This window comes from Strix aluco, chromosome 2 (assembly GCF_031877795.1).
Source record: "Strix aluco isolate bStrAlu1 chromosome 2, bStrAlu1.hap1, whole genome shotgun sequence".
NCBI classification, from domain to species: Eukaryota; Metazoa; Chordata; class Aves; order Strigiformes; family Strigidae; genus Strix; species Strix aluco.
In genome coordinates this window covers 57,499,469-57,513,754 of record NC_133932.1, presented here as the reverse complement: position 1 = coordinate 57,513,754, position 14,286 = coordinate 57,499,469, and the positions used below count along the sequence as shown (strand labels likewise).

The 14,286-nt window shown below is 37.8% G+C and overlaps 1 protein-coding gene across 2 annotated transcripts in view; it reads right to left on the bottom strand.

Moving 5' to 3' along the window:
• ANOS1 (anosmin 1) overlaps positions 1 to 14,286 on the bottom strand; it is a 151,738-nt gene that overhangs the window by 39,567 nt on the left and 97,885 nt on the right. For both annotated transcript variants that reach the window (XM_074814874.1, XM_074814875.1), the window contains exon 6: positions 7,792 to 7,921. In XM_074814874.1, coding sequence (XP_074670975.1) covers positions 7,792 to 7,921 — 130 coding nt within the window. The remainder of the gene's footprint in view (positions 1 to 7,791; positions 7,922 to 14,286) is intronic.

Sequence of the window (14,286 nt, the reverse complement as noted above, 5' to 3'; positions counted from 1 at the left end):
GAGATTAATTTAGTTAAATGGTCTGTACTGTTCTCTAACACAACTTTTTACTCATTTACTTCTATCGTTTAATAAAATAAGTAGATATAAAATTAAATTTAGGTGCAATAAATATAAACAGAATCATGATTCAAAAATCCAAAATCTTTATTAAGTACTCATCTTCACTGATTTAAAATGTTAGGGGATTTTTATGTTATATGACAATGTATTATGGCAATAAAACATTTATAACCTGTAGTGCAACATGATCATATTACTGTAGGTGAATTATTCAGGTTATCTCCCAGAAGTACTATGCATCATGTATTATGTATACATAACATATGGGATAGAATTAAAGTGTTTCAGAGAATATCTCTTCACAAATGGTCAGATACAAGCAAAAACAACTGTAACCATAAAACATGTTTGACTTCATTCTGCAACTATAAAAGACTCTGAGAGTAATTAAAAAAATCTAAAAGTTAAATGAAATAGCTCTTCTGGATAAAGTGTATTACATGATTTAAAATGTTTTGAAGTTCTATTCACCAATTTTTCATAGGTCTAAAAGCAAATGACCAATTTTACATTCTTCTTTTTCAAATGTTTCTGTCCCCATAAGAATGTAATATAGTCTGCAATTTTCCTTGTGTAAAGCTAGTGACTGACCAGAATAGAGCTTTTATATGTCTCAGAATCACAAGAATTTGTGGGGTTTTTTTGGGGTAACTTCAAACATCCCTGTTTTTCCCTGTGACATAAGCAGAAAAAGAAAACAGGAAGATCTATTTGCATACTGAAACCAACAGATTATTTCTATTGACTTCTATAGAACCAGCATTTCACCCTGTACTTTTTATAATTGCACAGTTTATTGAAAACATTAAACAGTAGCATTTCTTCTGTGTTCACTAGAAACAGCCCAGTCAGCAGACAAAATGCTGATCCATACCTAAAAGAAAACCTAGTAGTGTTTCTCCTTTGCTATGGGAGAATGTAAACACTGTACTAAAAATCATTGGGTAATTGCAGTTAAGGAAAGAATGTCCTCTTAAAAGGAATATATATGTGAAATAATACAGCAACAGCAGAAACATTTTCTTGAGTGCCCCCTTTCTTCAAAGTCTCTCTTTCTCATGTCTTGCAAATGTCATCCACAAAAATGTCTTTGAACAGGAAGAAGAGTGGTGGTGGTAGAAGACAGAAAGGAAGGAGATTTGCAGTTGACAGACGTGTAAAGGCGAGACATTTGAAAGTGCTACATTTTCTAGAAGAGCTTTTTTAAAACTAGTTGACTAAACTGGATAAAATAATAAACCATAAGGAAGTAAGATGTCAAAGATGAACAAGACTTAATTTATTACAGCTTTGCATTTAAACATCTGAAGAGAACTTGTCTGATTGTAGAGACACAATGGTAAAATATTTCTTGGATTTGGGGTGTATTACCTGAAATATGAGGCCACTTATTGAGCATTTTATGTCAACTGAGGATCCACTCCATACTTAGCATTTCAATACCACTATATAATTTATTAATCTATTACTATATATTTCTGTGACACTCATCACTATTACAACTGAAGAACTATCATTTTTTTTAAGCCAGAACGCCAAGAATATTAATCTTTTCTTTCATTTGAAAGGATTGAGTTTCACCAGCAAAACAAACAGGTGTGAAGTAATAGCAGCAAGGCAAGATATTGTGATCTCTGTTATTAACAGAAAAAAAACCTAAAGGACCCAAACCCCACCCTCAAAAAACAATCAAAAAACCCCCAACATCCTCCACTGCAGACCTCTCCAAAGCCCCCTCCCCCCAACAAAACCCAAACCACCAAAAAGCTCAAAACTCAAAAAACTGTTAAGTATAAGAGCATGTTCCTCCACAACGCATGTCTGCCAGTCACCAGATAACAGATGTGCTGGCTTCTTCTACATTACTGAATGGAGAAGTCATGCTTCTACAAGGTGTGCTGCTATGCCTATGTCTATGCAGACATTAAACGCAGTATACAACTCGTGATTAAATACTTCAAAGTCTAATAACTGGTACTGGATTATAAAGCTTATATACATAAGGTGTTTGTTAACCTGACTATGAAGCTAAACTGGCATTCTGCTGACTATAAAAATAACAGCCATTCTACTGTTAGTCTTCATATATCTGTGATCCCTTTGACTGACTGCCCACATGTATAATTCAGATACATGAACATTAAATTACTGGAATGGAAACTACTGCCAGTTTTTCAAACATAAAGTTCTGAAATTTTATATACATGAATTTATCTGAGTGTTAAATCAAATTCTTTGGTTTGCAGAAAGAGTGATGCTAGTTGCAGCTTTTCCTTTGCAGTTTATACTACAACTCAAATAAAATAAAAGTCATTATATATATATACTAGAATTTGGCACAGACAGCTGTCCTCAAATCTGAAAAAATTCTGCTCTCAGCATCCTGACAAGTAAATCACTTCTCGCCACTAGAAATGATAGCTTCATTAGGTCAAGGCTGAAGCTGCTGTTCCAGCACATGGAGTAAGTACTGCATTTGTCTGGATTGTATCTGGTTTGAATATACCCAAAGGACTTAAATTCCTGTCTTGCTGGCTACTCAGCCATCACAAGCAAAACTCTGTCTCCAGTTCCCAAAAGGGAGGATTCCTTGTTACAAATAAAATAAAAAAAGAAAACCCTCACATCATCTCCATTTCAAAATTCACATCTTCCCACACTCATATTTGTAAACATGGTGAATAACAATTTATATTTTACAAAATTCTTTCAATCAATAGGATCTGGAGCATTTTCGCAGCCTTTAACAAAACAGTATACTCAAGAATCACATCATACACTCCTGTAATGCATCCACTTTGGCTTTAGAAGTGGCAACTGTAGTGAAAACAGTAAATGATTTGGAATATAAGTCAGAGAAGGAAATAATGACATTGGAATCAGAATTCTCATTCTAAGCTGTAAAAGCGATAGCAAGTTTGACTCTAATTTAAACCCTTTTTTATAGAGCTTTTTTTTCTGACTTAAAATGGATCTCTCATTGCTATCTTTTAAACGTTGGACCTTCCAACTCTAAAAATCTGCTGAAACTGCTCTACAGACAAGTTTCCAACCATTAAACAGTTCCAAGGCATAAGCAGGAGGAATGGCTTTGCCCAATGGAAATGGCACACATAAACCAGCTGTGCAACAGTATAAAAAAATCATTGGTCCCAAAGGAGCAACAGAAAGAATTTTATTGCCGGGAGTGGGTGTCTGTTCTGGTTTTACTAACACTCAGTAATGTATGCATGAAATCACATCCAGCATGGTACTTATGTGCTGTGAAAACAATGTTGTCTGCTTCCTTTTGCTTGACAATTTATCCTGTGTATGCTAGCCACTACCTTCACGTTGAAGATAAAAACCTTTAGCAGAGGTAGAAGGATCGGATGGTTTGGGCTCATTGCATTGATCTTATAGCCTCTTTTTGTTTCAGAAAATGGCACAGTACCTAACTACAGACCAGCAAGATAATACATTATGTGGAAATGCCTAACACTGATCCCTTTAGTTAACTGCAGTCTCTGTTACTAAGAGTTCATTCTCATCATAGGTCATAAAAAGCTAGAAAAAATAGCCTAAAAACTCTTACCCAAATGCAACAACTTAAAAATTGTATTACTAGTGCTAAGCAGCTTCGAACCAGTTGGTTAGGCTATCCGGTGCCCGCTCTCTGGGAGAAAAGTGCAGGTAGCTTTTCATCCAAGGACTCATTTATGGATAGTAGAAACAGTTCTCTCCGGCTCCCAGAGAAAATTAAGCATCATGTAGAGAGTCAGTGAAAATATGAAGAGAAATATATTTGTACCTTTAGGGATCAAAAATGTTCTGCCAGGCATTCTGTTAGTTTTATTTATTGGTGTTATTGCAAATTGCTGCCACTCAGTTGAAGATAAAAAGGAAAGCATATACAATTTAAAAACCCTGCAAAGTGAAGTGAAAACCACTGTCAAAATAGCAGAAAGTTTTGATCAATTTTAGCTGACCATATCAATCTGAAAACCTATGTGTGGAGTTCTACTTCTAGGAAAGAACCCACTCTCCTAGGTGCAGTATTCATTTCATTTTATAGCCACTCTGCTCCAAACAGATAGGCATAGTCTAATCATGTTTCTTGTAATTTTGGAATCACATTTTGGCAAAATGAAGAATCACTTCATTCCCTGTGAAGGGTCGTGCCAGACAAGCTCATGAAAATCCTTCATTTCCTTTATAAAAAAGAAATAGCATAAAAAAAATCCCTGTTTAAGCTCTGAATATTTCATAAATTATCTCAGCTGTGTCACTTTGATTATTATTTACAGATTAATGCCATAAATGAACACGAGGCAGTGTGAAACAGCTAATAAACCTTCACCTCAAATGTTTACAGTATAAGAGCATCAAAAGCTGCAATAGATAAAACCTCAAAACACAACTAGATAAAGAATGGTAAGCTGAAATGATTGATGAAATACTCTTGTTTTCCTGGTTGTCTTTTTCATGGTTGGGAATTTAAATTAATTTGGATAATAAGGAGCTTTATTTAGTGATAGAAAAATTAATGGAAATTATATACCTCAGAAGACATAACATTATTTTGAATAAAATAGAACCTTACTTTGCTGTGTCTACTTAGAGATCAGATTTTTTTGCATTTGCAAAAACCACAAAATAGTATAAAACAGTATTGTAGTAACCAGACAAAAAGTCTCTCTCCCAGTAATTACAGCACTAATGTTTTTGAATGTTCTTTTTAACAGCTTAAAATATTTAATGACAGAGACTTTGTGGTGCCATACTCCTCCTTAGATTCAGATTATGTATCATGTTTTTCCTCCTTTAAACTAAAAACAAACCCAAATAATTTGCTATTCATTAAAACTTATGAGCAATTGGTAAAAGTTCAGCATCTTTCATGAGAAACTGTCTTAGGAATTGCTGTCATGTTTCCTGATCAAAGGGTTTCTTTTTGAAGAAAACTTCTGTTAAATCTGATGAAGATAATAATCTTCTCTTGGTCTTGGCACAACAGGGTGAAGTGAAAAGTACAAGAACTGATGTGCATTTCTGTCCGCACTTCACACAAATGTAGCACAGACAGTCAGCAACCTTCCAAAGGTGATATGCCAAAGTCCACTTTCCTTTTCCAAACTGGAGGTTAAATGTGCCTGCAAGAGCTCAGCAGGGGCCAGTAGTTGCTGGCACTCAAAAAACTAGGCACGTCTGAGCAGCAGTTTCTTGCCTCTCTGCCAGGCAGGGGATGCCACTTCCCACTGAGATCCAAAGTAGTAATTAAGTGGCTATATGACACTATAACTGTTACCGCTATAAGCGCCTACTTGGGGACATGGAGGCTAAGAGATACTGATTGAAGTATCCCAGTATCATTCCCAAAAGTCACCACCTAGCAGTGTCTTCATGTGAGTCACCTAGTTCATCCACACGTTTCATTTGGCGAACACGGTATCTTTACAACCACTGACAACCTCTGACAATACCAAGCCTCTAAAATAGGCAAATGAGCTGCCAAAGTAGGATGATTTTGGCTAAGAAGCTGATCGCTAACTGAACTCCTTGCTGTTTGTCTGGCAATTCACGATTCTCTGCAAAGGGCTGGATTTTAGATTTGAAAAATGTTATTTTGAGAGTTATAGAAGCCTTTTGAACAACACTGGCTACGTACTTTCTGGTATTATCAAGATTATGTTATTTTGGTTTATTAAGAAAGAGCATGCAGAGGTACTACTGGTTCCCACTGTCCTTGTCACAAAGTCCTAAAAGTGCTCTCCACTTCCACCAGACAGCTGTGAGCAGTACTCAAGGAGAGCAAGTGCTTCAGGGGTAGCTGCAGAGACCACAGAAAAAGAGGACTCTGGTATCTAACATGTAATCATTTCAAAACCACAAGCTCCTAAAACACAAATCACTGCCAGCTGGGAGACTATTCTGAAGAAATATCCCTATGTGCTTATCCTGCTCTTACACTGTTCTCCATAAACCCACTTTTGGCTGGGGTCAGATACTGGGCTAAAGAGACCTTCAGTATGACTTACCACGGATACTCTTATATTCATTACCAATGTAGGTATCTTGAACAATATACTCCTGTGGCTAGCACACTCAGTAGGGGACGAATTATTTTGAAAGTAATACAATCCTGTGTGTAAATGTCACGCTTAAGGCAAAACCTCAGTGTTATCATGACATATTATTATCTAATTGCAATTACAGAATAGTTGGAAAATCTTTACAAACTCAGTAAAACAACTGACAATGATCTCAGTTTAAAAGAAAGTTGGTGCCAGATTCAGCAACAAAGTGCTGTATCTGCTGAAGTGCTGCTCATGAAGAAAAGTAAAAAGAAAGCTACTCCTGCTGCTGAGTCCTTGCAGTAAGCTCAACACAGATTGAAGGAACTGAATTTTTGATGTGACTGAAATGGTATGATACTTAAGTATAATAAATTCTTAAAATAATACTTATTTTATACTTGAAAAGGTTTGTGGTCACAATAGTAATGGGATAGCTATCCCCGCCAACCTTCCTACCACAAATGTGGTTATAGCACAGAAAAATTATTAAGTCTAATGTATACTTATTCAGTAAGCAATTAAACCATCCGTACCAGCAAAAGCACTTGCATGCCTCTATAACTGCATCTATAATAAGATTTTTTTCTAGGACTGACTATAGCCAAACAGCAAGCTAAAAGGTAGCACAGGAACACATAGATGGCAGCTGCCTGTATACAGACAGATAATTCTGTCTGCAGAAAGTGGAGGAAATGCACTATTCTGTCACTACTAAAACAGGGATAAGTCCTTCTATTAGAAACTACCTCTGTTAGTAGAGTGAAGAATGCTAGATCTCATTCTTTGGCACTAGTCAACTAGCATGGTCTGGCTATGCCCACATTATTGACTGCATTTAAGAGAGTGACTACACGCAGACCATCTGTCTGTTGGGAATAGTTTCTGGCCTGTGCTAACTCCTATACTACACCTGAGAGTCATCTGGGAAAATTTTGCTTTGCGTAGGTCAAAGGCATGCCAGGGACAATGCCACCAGCTTCGCAGGATGGGAGATACATTTCTATCTCCCCCATCCCCCAAGTACCATTCACTGGTACAGAAATAATTTTCAATTTTTTTTTATTACCGAAACTCTTGCAAAACCAGAAAAGCAACAAAAATTCCTACAATACTTGTGGATTATTTGTCATGCCTTTCTAATGAACAGAAACATGCTACTTCGCATTTATACCATTTTTTTCTTAAGCCCTTACAATTAGTGCTAGCAATGGGAAAGTTATATTAAAAGAGTCCACAGTTCCATCAAAACAATACTGCTACAATTATTTACAGTCAACAAAATATTTCAATACTCTACTAAACATATGTCAGCAAAATATTTCTTATAACTAAAAAGAAAAATAAGAGAAACCTCTCAGAGTAACACACCGAAACCCCAGTTCCTTCATGTTTCATGGTCAGGGTCATGTTGTTTGATACTAACCATGTGGAAAATGTTTAAAGGGAGGTTTATTCGTTGAGACCCCTTACTGATAAAAGAATAATGACATCTTTAACCTTTAATTCCTTTGTCAACTTCAAAAAAATCTCACACCATTTCTAAAGCTGGTGGCAAAACTACCCAAAAACCCATCTGTTAAAAACCTTCTGCCACAAAAGTAGGCAGATCAGGTTGTGCTTCACGTGTGAATGAGCAGAAGGTGAGCGCCAGACATAGCAAATGAAAACTAACCTTTCGAGGATCGGAAGTGCTTGCTGGGTGCCGTGAAGCCTCTCGTCCCATGTACGTTTACAGCTGCCACACGGAACTGGTACCACCTGCTTGCTCGGATGTCTGGCAGCCGAACCCGCTCATCCGTAGTCTGGTGGGAAAAATGTCACGCTTACACTCATTGTTCTGACACGGCTAGCTGTGCTATCATCTCCCATGCAACACCAGTTAGTCAGACTGAATACACACTGGTGTCAGCAGGCTGTATGCAACCACCTCACCTGATTCCAAGCATCATTCTGCACTGCAAAGCATTTACAGCTATGAACAACATCATATAACCACCCAATTTTACAGCGCAGGTCTCTTCTGGAAAAAGTAACCTTAAGAAAACTGGTGAAGTGTAAAATTCATTAAATTAGTTTTCCAGTTATGACAACCTTCACAAGCATATAGGGCGTTCAGGTGTTGACGTTTCAGGGAACTCATTGCCCTTGGTCACAGGACTAATTTCTCCAGTTCTCAGTTGTCAGAGAGTTAGGGGTCCAAAATGGCTTCATGAAATCCAGCGCAGTGAAAAGCTATCTTTTCTGGTTCATAGGAAACACGAAACCCTCAGGTAATGAATGTAAGCCTTCTTCAGATCTTTGGCACTTATGTCAAAAAGACACTCACAGCCTTAACTCTTCCCTGCAGACTTTTCTCAGGTCATAGGAGATGACCTTTTCTCCAACAACACCCACTGAGACTGCTAGTGTCATGAGTTCAATTTCCAACTTATGTGGGGAGTGCCTTAACCACTGAAATATGGCATAAACATAGATGCACTCTGAACCCTTTCAGTAGGAGGTGTTTTATATGCTCTTATTCTGAGCCCTGCTTTCCTCTATCCTTTTTTCCCCCCTTAAACTTTTAAAGAGCTATCTTCTGCACTGTTTCTTATTTTTCCTGAGGTACAAACACCAGAACTGAACACAGACTTCTGGTAACTGCTGAGTGACTGCCAAGTACAGAAGACATAGCATTTTTGTAGAACTCATCAGAAACTCATTCACTTGTTGAGGATTTTACTTTTGCAATTACCTCTTAATTATCCAGTTTTCCATTTATTTTAGGATTTCATCTTTATTGTATTTTAATTTAATTCTTTAATCAGAATAACACATGAACCTGTATATGCCGAAACATACTATACAATCATTACTGTTTATCATTACTGACCAAACATGCAAGCTCATTAGAAATGTAGTGACTTCAATTTATTTTTACAAGCTCTGTTTTCTATAACTTCAAAAACCCACCTTCCCTGTATAGGATTCAGTGTTCCCTGCAATGATGCCAAGTAGTTCTCAAAAAAGGTACAGCATAATGTTATCCACCTGAGGATGTTAAGAGAGCTGGCTGATGTTGTTGTGAGGCCACTCTCCATAATCTTTGAGAAGTCGCGGAGATCAAGGGATGTCCCAGAAGACTGAAAGAAAGCTAATGTCATACCATCTACACAAAGGGCTTAAAGGAGGATCCAGAAAATTATAGGCCCATCAGTCTTACTTCAATCCCTAGGAAAGTTATGGAACAAATCCTCCTGGGGACTATCACAAGTCAAATGAAGCACATTATTGGGAAAAGCCAGCACGGATTCACCAAGGGCAAATTGTGCTTGACAAACCTGATCACCTTCTACAACTCCTTGGTTGATTTGGGGCGAGCAGTGGACATTATCTTCCTGGATTTCTCAAAGGCCTTTGATACAGTTCCTCACAGCCTCCTCTTAGAGAAACTGATGCATTACAGTCTAGACAAGTGGTCCATGAGGTGGTTGGGGAACTGGCTGACAGGCTGCACCTAGAGGGTGGTGGTAAAGAGCTCCTCTTCAAACTGGCAATCTGTCACAAGTGGGGTCCTCCACTGAGCCCAACACTGTTTAATATCTTCATAAGTGATCTGGATGATGGGATCAAGTGTACCCTGATGAATTTTGATGATGACACCCAACTGAGTGGGGAAGTGGACACTTGGGAAGGGAAAGCCACCCTGCACAAAGACCTGGATAGGCTGGAAGAGTGGGCTAACAAGAACCTTACAAATTTTAACAAAAACAAGTGTAACCTCTTGCGCCTGGGAAAACACAATCCAGGAGTGCAGCACAGGCTGGGATCTGCCTGTGGGGTCCTGGGGGTCCTGGTGGACAACAAGATCAACACGAGTGAACAGTGAGCTGCAGCAGCAAAGAAAGCCAACAGGATGCTGGGTTGCATCAACAAGGGCATCACCAGCAGAGAGAAAGAAGTTGTTATCCCACTCTACTCAGCACCCGTTAGGCCACACCTGGAATACTGTGTGCAGTTTTGGTCCCCACTATGCAAAAAAGATGTGGACAGGATGGAGAAAGTCCAGAGACCCACAAAGATGATCAAGGGACTGAGACACCTGCCATATGAGGAAAGGCTGAGAGAACTGGGCTTGTTCAGCCTCGAGAAAAGGCGGCTTAGGGGAGACCTTATCACCATGTTCCCATGTTTAAAGGGTGGCTACAAAGAAGATGGAGACTCCTTTTTTACAAGGATTCACATGGAAAATATGAGGGGTAATAGGTACAAGTTATTCCTGGGGAGATTCCAATTGAACACAAGAGGATAATTTTTCACAATGAGAACAATCAGCCACTGGAATACTCTCCTGAGGGAAGTGATGGATTCCCCAACATGGGACACTTTTAAGATTCAGCTGGACAGGGTGCTGGCCCACCTTGTCTAGAGCATGCTTTTGCCAAGAAAGGTTGGACCAGATGATCCTTGAGGTCCCTTCCAAACTGGTATTCTGTGATAATTTCTGCTTTTTGCTCCCTTTCCAATCTGTGTAAGAAAGTAGCAGCTGCCAACCTAACTCAGAGAGCCAGAACTTGAGGAAGTTGCTTCAGCTCTCCAGCAGTGGTATTTTTAGAGCCCTGACAAGTAAAATTTGTATGTGTAATCCTTAATCTCTTCATGTTGTGACAAGTAAAATTTAGGGAAACAGACATCTCATTTGTGTGTGCATGTAAAGGTAAAGGAAAGAGAGGCTTTCTAAACTGCACTATTAACTGCTCTCAGACTGGCAAGTGCTAGAGACTTTGAGCCCCTCACATATTGCTGCTACTCAGAGTCCTTCTCCATTCAGACGACTGTATTTGTCTTTTTTAGCTCAAGCAGAGGTAATAGTCCCAATGCTTTCATTGTCTGCCTCATCTTCTTTCCTTTTTTTAGCTTTTATGTTACCTGTAGAGTGAATTATTTCATGCAATGAAGGGGTCCCCTACAGAAGAAAAAGCCTTTCTCAACCAACTTTTACTATTGTTTTCATTTTATGGAGCACTCAAATGCACTATTTTTTTCCAGCATGCAGGCCCACATACTCAAGAACTAACAGATAAGACACAACAGTGAACTAGAATAATATAAATATAATAGCAGAAAAAAACCCCAAGGATATATTCAGGCTACTGCTGCAACTGAAATCAGGGTAAGGACTAATATCTAATTGTAATTAACTAATAATAACACTGTGGGCTTTTAAAAACACATTTGCTGAGTTTATTTACAAGGCAAGCATAATCTGAATAGACTTTACCCCAAATTCCTCAGCTAAGGAATCTTGTTTATCATTTGCATCAGCTCATTTGTGTGCTAGGACTGATTAAAAGAAAGGATTTCAGTTGTGTCAGTCTTCCGTGGCAACCATGAACTACTGTAAAATCAAATAATCTGTCAATCCATATCACCAAAATTAATTTATGAACCTGCCTTGGGCCTATTACTTTCATCATTCATTTTATTGGCAAAGCTCCTGGTAACTCAATGGCATGCAGGAAGTGTATCTGTAACTCCTGCATTATAGGCTATAAACTACTTTGGCACCTCTAAGCAACACTTACATAGATTTAATAAATTTCAAGAAAGAGCTAAATACTACTGAGATATCTTACACTAATGGTAAATTGAATTTTTTGTTTAATTGCTTTGGTTTAGTTAGCTCTCACTACTTAAGTATGTTTGGAGCTGAGATCATAATATTCAGAGTCCTTTCAATATCTACCCTATATCAATGTAAGACCACTAAATGGTATGCTGAGTGGTATTAAATAACTAATGGTTGAATTTCATCACATACCTAAAATTCTGCCTGAATATGAGAGAAATTAAACAACAATTTTATTGATTTCTTAGAATGCTGTTAGGTTTTTTTTAAGAATCATAAATAAAAGACAAAACAAAAAGATCACCCCTCAAATCATTAAGGGACCATAGTGACTATTTATTTTGGCTATGAATTACCCATTTACTTAGAAAAGGAATGTTTTGAAGCTAACCTCCAATCCTAATAGGTGTTTCATTTGTAATAAAACAACAAATGAGCTTTCAGACAAAATCATTGGCCAACATGTCCACCTTCATCACCATTCAAAGTTCAATGAAGACAAGGGAAAGTCCCCATTAATTATATTAGGATACAACTTTATATAAAGAGCAGCACATAAGCGCAATGACATAACCTGGAGAATACAGAGAATAGCTTGACACTCCTTCTCAAGAGTGAATTTCAGGTCCAAGGGACAACAGGCCACCTCCAATGGCCAGAAAGAAGAAAGTGGTTGGGCTTTCAGCTTAGAATTTGGCTGAGATTTGCCCAAAGCTGCCCCATTTAGGAAGCACCGATAGTTCTACTCCTCTCCCAGCAGTCCTTAACTGTTAAAGCCCTAAACCCTCTCCTGAAAGTAGTCCCCTCATCCTGTCTTTCAAAAGGGGATTATCTGCTATTCTCTTCAAAATGCCTACAAGAAAACTCCCTTTGGTGCTCATACAACTGACGAATGATTAAAGTACTTACTCAGACCATGGATGAACTATCTTCAGTCCCATCCTTTGTCTGAGAGGTTGGGAGAAAATATTCCCTAGCATCTTGGATGTTGCATGCTATTTTGAATTAGAACATGTTCTACATAAACAGGCAAAACTGTTCCTCAGAGAAAGGAAGGCTGAAAGTTACAACTTCTTGTAAGGGAAAGGTGAGATTAGTTAGGATGGGAGGGAAGAAGAAAGAGAATATATGACCCAGCAGAATAGAAATTAGGCCATTCAGATGGGATTCTTGTGTTATTACTCCAAGGGTTTTTTTTGTCTTTTATATATATATATATATATATATATATATATATATATATATGTAAAAATTGGTGTAAGATGGTCTTTGTAGCAAAGACTGGTACAGAGGACTCTCCCCTGTCCAAGGATTACAGTAATCAATGGACTGTTTCATTGTGTTCATTCTCTTTCTTTCACCCTATCAATCCTGGATTCCTTTCTGTACTGCAAATGTTTAATGGAAATAGGAGAGGACAGCCTTACCCGGCTGAGTTCATAGCTCTACACCTTCTTTTGAAACAATGCACAGCGATAAAATAATTTGCAGTTCAGAGAGTGAAGGGATACCACCAGGTTATCAGAAGAGCTGAGTTTACATTTCTTTCCTCTGATACAGAAGAAACCTGACACTACTGCATCCACCACTCCATCAAAGGACAGCAGACCTCCCCTATTTCATGTGAATGCAATCCCTCACACATGGTGGGCACTCTCTAAGAATGCTTACCAAAGCAAGCCACTCGTGGGAGATAGAGAATGAAACCTTTAGTGAACAGCACTGGTGGTTAGCTCCAGCAAGGATTTCTCACTGTCAAGGGCTGAGAAACTTTTTGTGATCAATCCTCAGAACCAGAACTTCAGGTATCTCAGAAACTTGTAAGTTTTAAAAAAGATTAGTTGTCCAGTCTTGTCTAAACTAGAATTTAGACAATTCCAAGGTGAAGCACTAAGGTCTGTCACAATCAAGCTAGCAGTAAGTATTGCCCCTTATTTGTTTTAATAAAGTAAATTTTAATAAAGTTTTAATAAGTAAACATTATTGTCTGCTAATATGTATAATAATAATAATATATATAAAAAATAATATATATGTGTGTATATGTACACACACACACACACACACTTGACATCCATTCACACAACACAGGCATGTTCTATCTGAAAATAACTGATCTGGCATATTTGAATTAACTTCATTAATTAGCTTAATACAATTAAATATCTAAGTTTCCAATGTAAACAGTAATACTATTATTTTTAGAAAGCATTAGCAGCAAACAGAACGATAAGTTTGTTCACAAGATTTATGGTAGTCTCATGGGATAGTGCAGCAGGTCCTGCTCAGCTGGTTAAACCTTAAAAAACAGTAGTGTAAGAAACTTGGCATAACCACTTAGGACACTATATCATAGATAACTGGGCTAACTAGTACCTTAGTTCCCATAGTTTTTATATTAACCAATGGAAATTAGTCAAATGGTTAGTTATGTCAAGTTTTCCCAAATATGTGCCGTAAAAAGCTAAAGGTAACAAAATCCCTTCTCCCTGAAACGAAAAACAACTAAAATTGTTTTCAATGTGTTTGCTTTCTTTATATACTTGGAGAGTTAATTAA